At 35.3% G+C, this 15,246-nt stretch overlaps 1 protein-coding gene across 3 annotated transcripts in view; it reads right to left on the bottom strand.

Annotated features, from left to right (window-relative positions):
• The window catches only part of KLHL4 (kelch like family member 4), a 163,707-nt gene extending 154,798 nt beyond the window's left edge, over positions 1-8,909 (bottom strand). For all 3 annotated transcript variants that reach the window (XM_025878094.2, XM_073880944.1, XM_025878161.2), the window contains exon 1: positions 8,365-8,909. In XM_025878094.2, coding sequence (XP_025733879.1) covers positions 8,365-8,786 — 422 coding nt within the window. In that variant the 5' untranslated portion in view covers positions 8,787-8,909. The remainder of the gene's footprint in view (positions 1-8,364) is intronic.
• Between the last annotated feature and the right edge of the window lie 6,337 nt (positions 8,910-15,246).

Raw genomic sequence — 15,246 nt, 5'->3', positions numbered from 1 at the left:
GTCCACAACAGTCAAACGATGGAAAGAGCCAAGATGTCCACTGACAGATAAATGGATAAAGATGTGATACACACACACACACACACACACACACACACACACACACACACAATGGAATATTATGCAGCCATTAATGGAATGAAATCTTGCAATTTGCACTGACATGGATGGAACTGGAGTGTATTATGGTGAGTGAAATAAGTCAAACAGAGAAAGACATGTATCATATGACCCCACTGACATGAGGAATTCTTAATCAGGAAACAAACTGAGGGTGCTGGAGTGGTGGGGTTTTGGAGGGATGGGATGGTTGGGTGATAGACATTGGGGAGGGTATGTGCTATGGTGAGTGCTGTGAATTGTATAAGTCTGTTGAATCACGGACTTGTACCTCTGAAATAAATAATACATTATATGTTAAAAAAAAAGAAGAAGAAGATAGCAGGAAGAGAAAAATGAAGAGGTGGAAATTGGAGGGGGAGACGAACCATGAGAGACTATGGACTCTGGGAAACAAACTGAGGGTTCTAGATGGGAGGGGGTGCGGGGATGTGTTAACCTGGTGATGGGTATTAAAGAGAGCATATACTGGATGGAGCACTGGGTGTTATACGCAAACAATGAATCATGGAACACTACATCAAAAACTAATGATGTAATGTATTGTGATTAACATGACATAATTAAAAAATAAATAAATTTATTTTATTGTGTTCTTTATCTCTGATTCGTTTGTGTTTTTTTGTTGTTGTTGTTAAGGGTCTTGCTGATGTCCTCTACTCTTTTCTCAAGTCTAGTGAGTATCTTTATTATCATTGCTTTAAATTTTCTATCAAGCTTATTACTTATACCTATTTGGCTTAGGTCTCTTTGTCCTCATTTCATTTGTGAAAGATTTGTCCTATTATTTCATTTGTGGAATATTTCTCTGTCTCCTCATTTTCTCTAACTCTCTGTGTCTGTTTCTGTGTAGTAGGAAATGCCAGCTATGTGTCCTGGTCTTGAAGGTTATGGTCTTTTGAAGAAGAAGTGTTTTTGCCCCCTGCAGTGCAGTGTCCTCTATTCCCTAGGACCTGGCACTTCGGGGAGTAATTCCTGTGTGTATTGTGTGTGCTCGTTTGTGTTCTGGTTGTTTTTCACTTCAGTGTGGTTGTCTGCAGTAACCCTTCACCTGTTGTAGGCAGTGCTTGGTCCCTAGTAGGTGTGGGGTACATTTTAACAGTGTATAGGCTAGTCTGCTTGCTAAATGAAACCTGGAACCCCCACTTCCAAGATGGGTTGACCTAAGTGAATCTGCACAGCATGTGTGGTTGGGGCACACATTTTTTCAAGGTGCATCTCAGTCTTCTGTAGTGTCCACTGCTGCTGTCACAACCATTGCTGGGCCACTGTAGCCATCAGGACTGAAACCCCACAAAAGGTATTTGTCAAGAGAGGGTGCTAGCAAGGTCTGTACTGATCTTCTGGGGGGGAGGGGACCCATGGTCTTGTGACTGAAGCAAGGGTGACTGCAAAGGGTGGATCAGCTGAAGGGTGGGGGGGGCATCAGGGCTTGGTGTAAGCATGTTAGGTAGTGAATTTGGGCACAGTGCTCATTCCTGGAGGGGGTTGTTTACCCTGAAGGATGGGGGGTGGAATTGGTCCCTGCAAGCTACTTTGTTCCTGAAGGAGTCTCCCTGACATCCTTATCTCTCTTGGAAATGTTCTGTAATGAGTAAATCACTCTCCCCAGGCACTTATCTAACTGCTGGTTCTATGCTATATCTATGCTATATCTGTTCAGGCTATTTGGCATGCTGCCTCTTTATGGGCAGGGACTCAGCTTCCTAAGTTCTCAGAGCTCTCCCAGAGCCACGCTCACTGGTTTTTAGAATTCCAGGCTTTAAGTCCCACTGCTTGTAAGAACTCATGAAATTCAGACCCTCTCACTTTCAAAGCCAGATATTATGGGGGTTTGTCTTCCTTGTGCTGTGTCTCTGGTATGATCATGTTTCTTGCTCTTCATCATACTCCTGGCTCCTTCCTGTCCACAGAGGGCCACAGTCCATTTAGGTCTCAAATCACATCTCCACCATTCCTACTTTCTTTGATGTGACCTCTTCACTACCTTTGTTTGTGGAGTTCATCCTGCCCATCTTTGTGTCTTTTTCTGGGTTATTAACACTGATGTGAGTGTTATCTAATTGTATACATGGGACAAGATAAATGTAGGGTCCTCCTACTCTGCCATCTTCCCCTATCTCCCCCATTTCTGATAGTTTTAAAGAACATGATCACTGGTATTGCTCTTTTCCACTGCAAAGTCTAGCAATATGCAAATATTGTATCTATATATTGATTTGGTAAATACTGTGTTATTTTACTGTGTTTCAGAGTAAAAACTTATGTAATGCTTTTTGTTTTAAATTTCAGTAATATATTTCATCCTAAGATATAAATTAACTGAAAACTACCTGATTACATTTTTCTCACTTTTAGTTACCTTGTCTTAGATAGTTCTTTTTAAGCATATTTACAAAAATCTTATTTCCTGACCACCAGGGCAACACATTTTCCATTCTCTTAAGTAAAATTAAAATATGAATGGAACAGAATCACCATGAACAGAATATACACAATGCCTGGGGTGCCTGGGTGCCTCAGTCAGTTGGACATCTGACACTTGCTCTTGGCTCAGGTCTTGATCTCAGGGTCACGAGTTCAAGCTCAACATTGGGCTCCATGCTGGGCATGGAGCCTACTTAAAAAATAAAAATTAAAATAAAAAAGAATATTCTCAATTGCTATATTTTCCATTTTAGAATGGAGGGAAAGAAGTTTGTTTTTGTATGTGATGTTGTTTTCTTCCTAAGAGATAAGACATAGACACTAATGTAAAGAAATGGGGGAAAAAAGGTTATGTTTCATTTGAAGCACTAGTAAATATATACCACTTTGTTAGTATCCATGGTGTACTCAATGATTAAATAAAAAATGATTTCTATTAACTTATTATTATACCCAAATATGACCTTATTAGTTTCTATGTCATTAAAGATTGATCTACACCAAATGATAACCACAATCCATATCATCAAGATAGGACTAGAAATGGCATATAGCTTTCAGATATTCTCATAACTTTAAAGGATTGCCTTTAGGATATTATCTTGTGGCCAACGTATAGGATTTTGCATGGAGGAGGTAACAGCTCCCTGCTTTTGATTTAATATTCTTTTAATCAGTTGCCAAAGAACAAAACTAAAGAAAACAAATAACAACAAGTTTTTAAAACTGGGTGGTCTTCTACTATTGATTCATGGAATCTACATACTATGATAGCACTTGCTAAAATATTGTGCTTTTTTACAGAAAAATTGTGATAATCTAATAATTGTATAGAAAGTCTCCATAAACCCCACACCCAGTTTCCATTATTATTAATATCTTATATTAGTATGAGATATTTGTTACAATTAACTAACCAATACTGTCACATTATTATTAACTAAAATCCATTCTTTATTCAGATTTCCTCAGTTTTTACCTAAGGCCTTTTTTCTGCTCCACATCATCATGTCTTCTTAGGATTTTCTTGCTTGTGACAGTTTCTCAGACTTTCTTTTTCTTTTTAGATTCATTTATTTATTTTACAGAGAGAGAGCAAATGAGAGGAGGGGCAGAGGGAGAGAAAGAATCCTGGAGCAGACTCCCTGCTGAGCATGGAGTCTGATGTGAAGCTTGGTCCCAGGACCCTGAGATCCTGACCTGAGCCAAAACCAACAGTGGGCCACTCAATTGACTGAGCCATCCAGGGGCCCTTCAGACTTTCCTTTTGTTATGACATTAATAGTTTGAAGATTACAAACCAGGTACTTTTTAAATGTTCTTCTATTTGGATTTGTCTGATGGTTTTTCTCATTATTAGACTGGGGAGGTTATAGGTTTTGTGGGAGAAAAGGACAGAACTAAAGTACCAGAATCATCACATCATACCAAGTGTACATACTATCAAAATGACTGAGCACTTCTGATGTTAAACTTAATTACCTGGCTGAGGTACTATTTGTTAGGTTTCTCTACTGTAAATTTACTCCCCCCCAACACCAACAGTTCTATATTGTATCACTTTTAAGAAAGAAGTTTATGTGCAGCCCACACTTAAAGAACAGTAGTCACCTCCACCTCCTTGAGGGCAGATTATGTACATAAATCATATGGAATTTTTTTGCATAATACATTTGTCTTTGCTCTATTTATTCAATCACTTATTCCTATCAATATGGAATTATGAATATTATTTTTTACTTTGGTTTATAATCAAACAATATTTTATTTTGTTGGTAAAATTGTTCTGGCTTTGGCCAATGAGAGCTTTTTTAGTTGGCTCCTGTTTTCCTTTGACATGACAATAGCCCCCATCATTATTTTTTGAGGACTTTCTTACTTTATGGCAACAAAATGTTCCAGGTTCATCTTGTAGAATATTACATTTCTACCAGAGGTTTTCTTTTTAATTAAGGACCTACTGTTCCTCACTTCTCCACCTTGATTTCAGTTTTTCATCTTCAAATATAAAAGTTTTATACTGATATTCCTATAACGCTGCATGTAATTTTTACTTACAAAGTCATAGGAAAGACATCAATGAGATTACTATTAAGAAGATGTCTTACAAAAGTCAGAAAGAAGACATACAAATTTTAAAAATGAACTATAAAGTACTAAGTGACTGAACATTTAGGCAATGTGTAACAAGTTGATATTAATATGATGTTCTTGAAGTCACATATTAAATAGTACCACACATTTTGTCTTTTATTTCTATTTCCAAATGCAGAAGGGAAATAGTTGCCTTTCAAATATCAGAAATAACAATTGTTATCAGCCACTTAGTACTTTAGTTTATAGTTTATCTTTTAAATTTTTATTATATGTTGGTTAATTTAATGTAAAAAAAGAAATAACAATTATAGAGATGCTTAATCATAATATTTAAAAGAACATGGGCCTAACATATTGCTAGATCCCTAGATGGAAAGGATTCCCAAATTTTTCAAATGTTAAACATATTTTAATTAATTTTAAGTTAAATATATATGCAATACTACACCATTAGAAATGAAACATGAGGACCATGATAACTTATTATAAGGAATGAGGCTGTAACTAGCAAAGATTTAAAATCAACCAATAGATGTCCTATCTCAAAAATGGCTTGGAATCATGGCATTAATATTAAATTATTTGTTAAAATGCTCTAAATTTGGTAAAACAGTTAAACAATTTCTATAATTTTCTACAGTACATTTTAAACCATAAGCAGAAGGATTTAACCTTAAACTTTCTATAAACTACAAATTTTAGTTTGTTCCTTATTTCCTTTGAAATAATAATATCTATGGAATAATGCAGTGTAAAAAATTTTGCGAAGTGAATGACAACAGATTGAGAATGACAAATACCATGTGATTTCATTCATAAGTGGAATCTAAAAACAAATGAATAAACAAACAAAAATCAATATATGTCATATGAGAAGCATGATCATAACACACTGTTAAAATATTTGTTCTAGTTTTTGGAATGCTGAGGTTGAAATAAAGAAAAGAAAGGACACTGAACAAGGTAGTTGTGATGAAGCAAAGATATAGAGTTAGTAGATAACTAAGACAATAAATGATAATGACTGTCATACTGGTATGCACATAGTTACAGTGTGGGATCATGATATGGTGCTGTTCCTAAATGAAGTACATACTTAAAATTCAATTACATAGAAATGTATTTGAGTGGACTCTGAAAAACAAACTGAGGGTTCTAGAGGGGAGGGGGATGGGGGGATGGGTTAGCCTGGTGATGGGTATTAAAGAGGGCACGTTCTGCGTGGAGCACTGGGTGTTATGTACAATGAATCATGGAACACTACATTAATAACTAATGATGTAATGTATGGTGATTAACATAACAATAAAAATTTAAAGGGAAAAAAGAAATGTATTTGGGTTTTTTAAATATTCAAACCAATATATTAATATAACTATTTATTTCTCTCTCCAAATTTTTATTTAAATTCCAGTTAGTTAACATACAATGTAATATTAGTTTCAAGTGTAGAATTTAGTGATTCATCACTTATGTACAACTTTAATACTTTGGATTTATTATTTGTGTTAAGAATAATTGTAGGTTATTCAGTTATGTTGCATGCTAACAATTTAGTCCATTCTCTATTAATTTTTTGCACTATTTGTAGAAAGCAGGATGACTTAGATACCCTTACTTTGCCAAGAATGTCAGAGTCCATCTTGTAGTAGTGTGATCATTCTCTACACTGACTGCCTTGTTACTTAGTTTGTTCATTTACCACAAGAGGGAATGCCAGGTTGTTGTCAACTTCTCAGGATTCTTTCCCCTTGCTCCCCAATCTTGTTGAAGAGAGGCATTAGAGAAGCAAGACACAGAAAGTTCCCTCTCAAACTCTTCTTAATCAAGACATAATCCAGAATGGCTAATGATAGATTAATAAACCATCATATTTTAATTAATTTACAACTTCTCTTTTGCTTAAAATATCTTGGCACACCTATAAATCTACTAACTCTATTTATTTTAAGAAAATATTAACTTTCTACTGTAACCATAGAATATTTAACAGAACATTTCTTTAAAACATGAAAACTATCAGGAATAAAAAGAGAAATATATATATTTTTAAAATATTACTTGGTGACACTTTATATTTGACATTTTATCCAACATTTTTTAGCAACTAATTTATTGTGAATATATTCTCATGCTGGCAAATAAATTCAGGAATCTTCAAAAAATTTTATCAGGAGGTCACAATGGATCGTTTAAACTTCTCTACAATGGAATCAAATGCATTAATATTAATCTCTAAATTCAGCAGTTTTTGAAATTGTGATTCACGGTGAAGAGAGTTCATTTGAAAATGTGCTGAATCTAAAAGCATGGATTATATATCATTTTGAAAGTAAAATTAATTCTATTAAATACAACCTGCTATCCCAGCAGTTATATAGCATATTCTTGGGTAATCACAAAATATTTAGGAAAATTAATATATACACTATTTCTTAAAATATCTGTATCATGTACAATCCAATATTATACGTAAAGTCTTTTCACAAAGTCTTTTGCATGTTTACATAGCAACAGAAAAACAGTTCCTACAAAGGCATCATTTTGCACAGTTGATAGCCATTTGTCATAATGTTATGTTGCTTTTACTACTGATATTTTGTTTTGAATTTATGGAGGCAAGGAAGTGTCAGGCAGATACATTGGGAAAATAAAGAAACCTTATATCTAGAAACAAATTTACCAGTCCTTCTCCTCTGTACTTTTGTAGAGACACAGTACACCAAATAAGTTAAAGATTATTTCCAAATAAATAAGCATAGCTTCATGTTGAACTGTTATATAATTTAAAATATATCAAAAATCCTTGTTTTCTTATGGCTTTTTTACACCTTAATTACATTACCAAGATCATCAGTTGTGTCTACATATATGGGGGAAATAAAATCTGATAATGAAAAAGGAAAAAAAAAGTAAAACTCTACTAGGTTGTTATATTGGACAAGATTAGAGTACAGAACATAATTTTCTTTCACTCAAACAGTACTAGTGGACACAAAAATAAGACTAAGTCAAATATTTTATGAGCTATACTAAAGCTATACTTTACTATCACTTCTTATTTTGTTTTAATGTCCTGAATAGCTAACATGTTCCATTTCCTACGTTCAGACATTGCTGCTATAAGGGCATTTCATTACTTGCTTTATGCAAAATATTTTCATGATTGTAAACTTTGAAACAAATCTCAAATGTGAAAGGAAGCTGTTCTGTACTCTCACATAAAGATAATGTATTTATCGAGTGTAAATACAGTAACTATGTATTAAGGAACAGATAAGAATGTGCTGAGTAGTTAAAGCTTTTATTTTGTCAGAATTGGCCTAACTCAACAAAAGTCAGAGTTTCTATTTATGTGATTTATTACACTGGCACAGAGAATTACAAGTATATGAACATCCAAGCCACAGAGGATATTTACAAAAAGTTAGTAATTATAATAAACATCTCTTATGACTAAAACAGAAATCTTAACAAAATTGGAATGGAATCAGAAAAGTAAACTCAAAACCCTAAAACATATTTCCCATTAATTATCAAAACATATGTAAAATTACTGTTTTTCTTTATAGACTTAGAGGAGGTGGTTTCTTATAAACCCTGATTGGCTGCATACAAATTGAGATAATTATAACACTTTTATTTAAACAGTAAATGAGAGTTGTAGAGAATAAGTTAACCTAATCTATGGTTTTCAGTTATGCGACTGAAAACTCCTACCTCACTGTAGAATCTTCTGTGTTATCATCAGCAATCATCTCCAAATCTTGTAAGTGTTTCTCACAGGCTTCTTTAAACAAACTCTCTTCTGAAACTGCTTTAGGAGTATCTTCATTTGCTCGAAGATGTTCTATCGAGTTTTGTGAGTGCCAATTCTGAAAGGCTCTTTGATGGTCAGGGGCCAGTCCTGGCACTGGTGTTAGTATGTTGGGGTGGAAAGGATTGTTCCTTTTTTTCAGTCTGTTTCTGTCCTGAGCATGGTTGTTCAACCTGCCCTGAACCGGGGTCCCTCTATGCTCATATCCTTCCTGCTGAAAGCAGTTTCCAGTGTTGGGCGACCCTTGAGAGGGATGACTAAACCACCTCCAATGTAGCCTTAGGATCTGTTTCACATGAAACTCTTCCTTGCCAGACACTGACATTGTTGCAGGAGGAAAGACAAAAGCCTTCTCTCACAGAAAGGAAATGGAGCCTTTGTTATCTCCTGTTTCTCTGCCTCTTCTGAACTAACAAAAGCACAAGTGCTGAGAGCAGTCTTTCTTGCTTCCCTCCCTTCCCCCACTGCCTGTGGTGCACTCTAGTTTTCTAGCTGAGAAAACTGCAGCTAACAGTGTAGGTGGGAACTCACACTGACAGGATGATGAGATCAGACCTTAAAGTAAATCAGCTTAGCACAGGAAAACAGCTACCACAGCACACTGCCACTGCTAGATTTGCAGGCTCACAGCCCTCCCACCTGGACTTGCAAATATCTAACCCAGCTTATTCTTTAACCTAAGTACAGCATCTGTAGCTTAAACCCAGGCAAGTGAGAAAAAGCAGTATTTAAACTCACTTCCTTCTATGTTCCCTCTACTCACCCCATCCCCTCCCAGATTAGCCCACCTCTGAGAATGTGCCATTTTGTCCTAGAATAATTTATACCAGGAAATTCATAATGATCTTTTTCAGGTTCTTATAGAAATTTTCATGGGGTTCATTAAGGGACAGCATCTTATCAGTCCTCTCATGCAGGTTTTAGTTATTTTTACAAAATATCTAAAAATGTGAATGGTCTTACATTAATATTTGCTTAAAAACCTGAACAGTTTCAGAAACATAAGAAAGTGTTAGTTACCTGTGACTAAACACACACACACCCCTAGAGGATGTATTCATAGTGTTTTAAGTCTATACCTGAAGGAAGAGAGCAGTGTTTTTTCTAAGCTGGTTAGGTTAAGAAGAGATGCCTTCTCTCAGTGACAATAACTTGAAAACAAATAGTCTGTTGTGGCTCCATGCCTGTATAAACACCTCCTTATTATGCTCTTTACTTTCACAGGGAATGTTAAAGGTCTATTTTCTTTGTTCACAAGTCCTTGTGAGAGGATGAAAAAGGGCCTGTTTTGAATCAATTCCATATTGCCACATAACTCAGTAATAGCTATACACAAAGTACTTTGACATCTAAATCAGAATCACCAATTATACAGAGGTGTTTCTATAACAGTCATATATCAGAAATGCTTTCACCAATGCCATTTTGAAGTTCAGTTTGAATTTTAACCAGCTTCCATGTAATGTATACAGGTGATAAGGGGGGAGATTATGCCAGTGTATTCTTAGAAAGAATATAGGAATTGTAAGGTTTTGGTTTTAGTTCTGACTTTATAGTTAATAAGCTATATAATCTTGAATAAGTAACTTTACTTCTTTACATCATAGTTTCTTCATACATAGTGTGGAGAGGCTTAAGAGATTTTTAAATTTCTACTTGCAATGAATTTTAAATGCTTGGAAACAGCATGAATATCTTTTTCAAAGTTTTAGTAGGTATTTTACATACAGTTTTCTATAAATCTAACTATAACTTTCCCGTTCCTCTCTTGTTTTTGTAGGTGCAATGGTAAATTTGTGTCAATTTGGCTGGACTATGTATGGGTTATCCAGATACTTGGAAAAACATTATTTTGGCTGTTTCTGGATGAGTTTAACATTTAAATCAATAGACTGAGTAAAGTAAATCGTCCTCCTTAATGTATGTGGGCTTTATCCAATCAGTTGAAGGTTGATCAAATATATAAAGCAATCAATAAGTAACATAAAGGATCTCATTGATAATACTACAATAGGAGTAGGGGAATTTAACACTCCACTTACATCAAAGGACTGATCATCTAAGCAGAAAATCAACAAGGAAACAATGGCTTTGAATGACACAATGGACCAGATGGGTTTAACAGATGTATTCAGAACATTTCATCTTAAAGCAGCAGAATACACATTCTTTTCAAGTGCACATGGGACATGCTCCAGAATAGATCATGTACTAGGTCACAAAACAGGCCTCAACAAATACAAAAAACTACCTTCATACCATGCATCTTTTTGGATCACAATGCTATAAAACTTGAAGTCAACCACAAGAAAAAAAATTTGGAAAGACCACAAATACATGGAGGTTAAACAACATGCAACTAAACAATGAATATGTCAATCAGGAAATCAAAGAAGAAATTTAAAAACATACATGGAAACAAATGAAAATGAAAACATGACAGTCCAAAACCTTTGGGATGCAGCCAAAGTGATCCTAAGAAGGAAATATATAGCTATAAAGGCCTTTCTCAAGAAAATTCTCAAGAAAAATCTCAAACAACCTAACTTTACACTGAAAAGAGTTATAAGAAAGAACAACAAATGAAACTTAAAGCCAGCAGATGGAAAGAAATAATAAAGATTAGAGCAGAAATAAATGATATAGAAACTAAAATTAAAAAAAAATAGAACAGATTAATCAGACCAGTAAAATGGTTTGAAAAAATTAATAAAATTGATAAATCCCTAGCCAGATTTATCAAAAATAGAAAGGACTCAAATAAATAAAATAACAAATGAGAGAGGAGAGATCACAACCAACACCACAAAAATACCAACAATTATAAGAGGACATTGTGAACAATTACATGTTAACAAATTGGATAACTTGGAAGAAATAGTTAAACTCCTAGAAACATATAAACTGAACAAAAACTGAAACAAGAAGAAATAGAAAACTTGAACATATTGATAACCAGCAAAGAACTTTTCAAAAATCTCCCAGTGAACAAAAGTCCAGGGCCAGATGGCTTCCCAGGAGAATTCTAAAAAAATTTAAAGAAGAATTAATACCTATTCTTCTCAAATTATTCCCAAAAAGAGAAATGGAAGGAAATTTTCCAAACTCATCCCATGAAGCAAGAATTACCTTGACAAAGGTAAGACAGATAAACTCCACTAAAAAAAAAAAAAAGACCAATATCCTTGATGAACATGGATTCAAAGATTCTCAACAAAATACTAGCAAATCAAATCCAACAGTACATTAAAAGAATCATTCACCACGATCAAGTGGGATTTTTTCCTGGGCTGCCAGTGTGGTTCAATATTTATAAATCAATGTGATGTACCACATTAATAAAAGAAAGCATAAGGGGGCGCCTGGGTGGCTCAGTTGGTTAAGCAACTGCCTTCGGCTCCGGTCACGGTCCCAGGGTCCTGGGATCGAGCCCCGCATCGGGCTCCCTGCTCGGCGGGAGGCCTGCTTCTCCCTCTCCCACTCCCCCCGCTTGTGTTCCCTCTCTCTCTGTCTCTCTCTGTCAATTAAATAAATAAAATCTTAAAAAAAAAAGAAAGCATAAGGACCAAATTATCCTTTCAATAGTTAAATAAAAACTTTCCACAAAGTATAAAGTCCATTCATGATAAAAACCCTCAACAAAGTAGAGATAGAGGGACTATAGCTCAACATAATTAAGGCCATATATGAAAAACCCACAGCTAATATCATCCTCAATGGGAAAAAAAAAAAACTGAGAACATTTCCTCTATGGTCAAGAACAAACAAGGATGTCCACTATCACCATTGTTATTTAACATAGTACTGGAAGTCCTAGTCTCAGCAAGCAGACATCAGAAAGAAATACAATGCTTCTAAATTGGTAAGGAAGAATTCAAATTTCACTATTTGCAGAAGGCATGATAATCTATAAAGAAAACCCAAAAGACTCCACCAAAAAATTGCTAGAACTGATACACAAATTCAGTAAAGTCACAGGATACAAAATCAATATATAGAAATCTGCTGCAGTTCTATACACCAATAATGAAGCGGCAGAAAGAGAAATGAAAGAAGTAATCTGATTTAAATTGCACCAAAAATAATAAGATACCTAAGAATAAACCTAACCAAAGAGGGAAAAGTTCTGTACTTTCAAAATTATGAGACTGATGAAAGAAATTGAAGGTGACACAAGAAGTGGAAAAACATTCCATGTTCAAGAATTGAAAGAACAAATATTGTTAAAATGTCTATACTACCCAAACCAATCTTCACATTTAATGCAATCCCTATAAAAAATGCCACCACCATTTTTCACAGCTAGAAAAAATTCTAAAATTCGTATTGAACCACAAAAGACCCCTAAAGCAAAGCTGGAGGCATCACAGTTCCAGACTTCAAGTTATATTACAAGGTTGTAGTGATCAAAACAATATGGTACTGGCACAGAAACAGACATATAGTTCAATGGAAGCAAATAAAAACCTAGAAATGAAACAACTATATGGTAAATTATTCTTTGACAAATTATTAAAGAATATCCAATGGAAAATATACAGTCTTTTCAACAATTGGTGTTGGGAAAACTGGACAGCAACAACATGCAAAAGAATGAAACTGGACCACTTTCTTACACCAAAAACAAAAATAAATTCAAAATGGATGAAAGAATCATATGTGAGACAGGAAACCATCAAACTCCTAGAGGATGACACAAGCAGTAATCTCTTTGACATTGGCCAGAGCAACTTCTTACTAGGTATGCATCTTGAGGCAAAGGAAACAAAAGCAAAAATAAAATATTGGGACATCATGAAGATAAAAAGTTTTTGCACAGTGAAGGATGGGTTATGTATGGGTTATCCAGATACTTGGTAAAACATTATTTTGGCTGTTTCTGGATGAGTTTAACCAAATTAAAAGGCAACTTTTAGAATGGGAGAAGATATTTGCAAATGACATCTGACAAAGGGTAAGCATCCAAAATATAAAAGAACTTATGAAATTCAACACCCAAAAACAAATAATCCAGTTAAAAATGGGCAGAAGATATAAATAAATATTTTTTTTTCCAAAGAAGACATCCAGATGGCCTAGAGACGCATGAAAGGATGCTCAACATCACTCATCATCAGGAAAATGCAAGTCAAAACTGCAATTAAATATGACCACACACCTGTCAGAATGGCTAAAACCAAACAACAAAAGAAACAACAGGCATTGGTAAGGATGTGGAGAAAGGGAAACCCTCTTGCATTGTTGGTGGAAATACAAACTGGTGCAAATACTATTGAAATCATTATGGAGTTTCCACAAAATTTAAAAATGGAACTACCCTATGATCCAGCAGTTTCACTAATAGGTATTTATCCCCAAAATACAAAAATACTGATTCAAAGTGATACATGCACCCTGATCTTTATAGTAGCATTTTCTACAATAGCCAAATTATGGAAACAGCCTAAGTGTCCATCAACTGAAGAATGAATAAAGAAGATGTGGTATCACAATTCCAGACTTCAAGCTCTATTACAAATCTGTCATCATCAAGACAGTATGGTACTGGCACAAAAACAGACAGATCAATGGAACAGAATACAGAGCCCAGAAATGGACCTTCAACTCTATGGTCAACTAATCTTTGACAAAGCAGGAAAGAATGTCCCATGGAGAAAAAGACAGTCACTTCAAACAAATGGTGTTGGGAAAATTGGACAGCCACATGCAGAAGAACGAAACTGGACCATTTCCTTACACCACACACAAAAATAGACTCAAAATGGCTGAAAGACCTAAATGTGAGACAGGAGAGCATCAAAATCCTAAAGGAGAACACAGGCAGCAACCTCTTCGACCTCAGCTGCAGCAACTTCTTCTTAGAAACATCGTCAAAGGCAAGGGAAGCAAGGGCAAAAATGAACTATTGGGACTGCATCAAGATAAAAAGCTTTTGCACAGCAAAAGAAACAGTCAACAAAACCAAAAGACAACTGACAGAATGGGAGAAGATATTTGCAAATGATATATCAGAATAAAGGGCTAGTATTCAAAATCTATAAAGAACTTATCAAACTCAACACCCAAAGAACAAATGATCCAATCAAGAAATCGGCAGAAGACATGAACAGACATTTCTCCAAAGAAGACATCCAAATGGCCAACAGACACGTGAAAGAGTGCTCAACATCGCTCGGCATCAGGGAACTCCAAACCAAAACCTCAATGAGATACCACCTCACACTAGTCAGAATGGCTAAAATTAACAAGTCAGGAAATGACAGATGTTGGCGGGGATGCGGAGAAAGGGGAACCCTCCTACACTGTTGGTGGAAATGCAAGCTGGTGCAGCCACTCTGGAAAACAGTATGGAGGTTCCTCAAAAAGTTGAAAACAGAGCTGCTCTATGACCCAGCAATTGCACTACTGGGTATTTACCCCAAAGATACAAATGTAGTGATCCGAGGGTGTATGTGCACCCTGATGTTTATAGCAGCAATGTCCACAATAGTCATACTATGGAAAGAGCCAAGATGTCCATTGAGAGATGAATGGATAAAGAAGATGTGATATATATATACAATGGAATATTATGTAGCCATCAAAAGGAATGAAATATTGCCATTTTCACTGACGAGGATGGAACTAGAGGGTATTATGTTGAGCTAAATAAGTCAATCAGAGAAAGACATGTATCATATGATCTCACTGATATGAGGAATTCTTAATCTCAGGAAACAAACTGAGGTTTGCTAGAGTGGTGGGGGTTGGGAGGAATGGGGTGGCTGGGTGATAGACACTGGGGA

This window comes from Callorhinus ursinus, unplaced genomic scaffold (assembly GCF_003265705.2).
Source record: "Callorhinus ursinus isolate GAN/ISIS: 27379988/994484 unplaced genomic scaffold, GSC_fseal_2.0 scaffold40, whole genome shotgun sequence".
In the NCBI taxonomy this organism is placed as follows: domain Eukaryota; kingdom Metazoa; phylum Chordata; class Mammalia; order Carnivora; family Otariidae; genus Callorhinus; species Callorhinus ursinus.
Note: the sequence above shows the minus strand (reverse complement) of the source record. Positions and strands in the feature narration are given on the sequence as shown.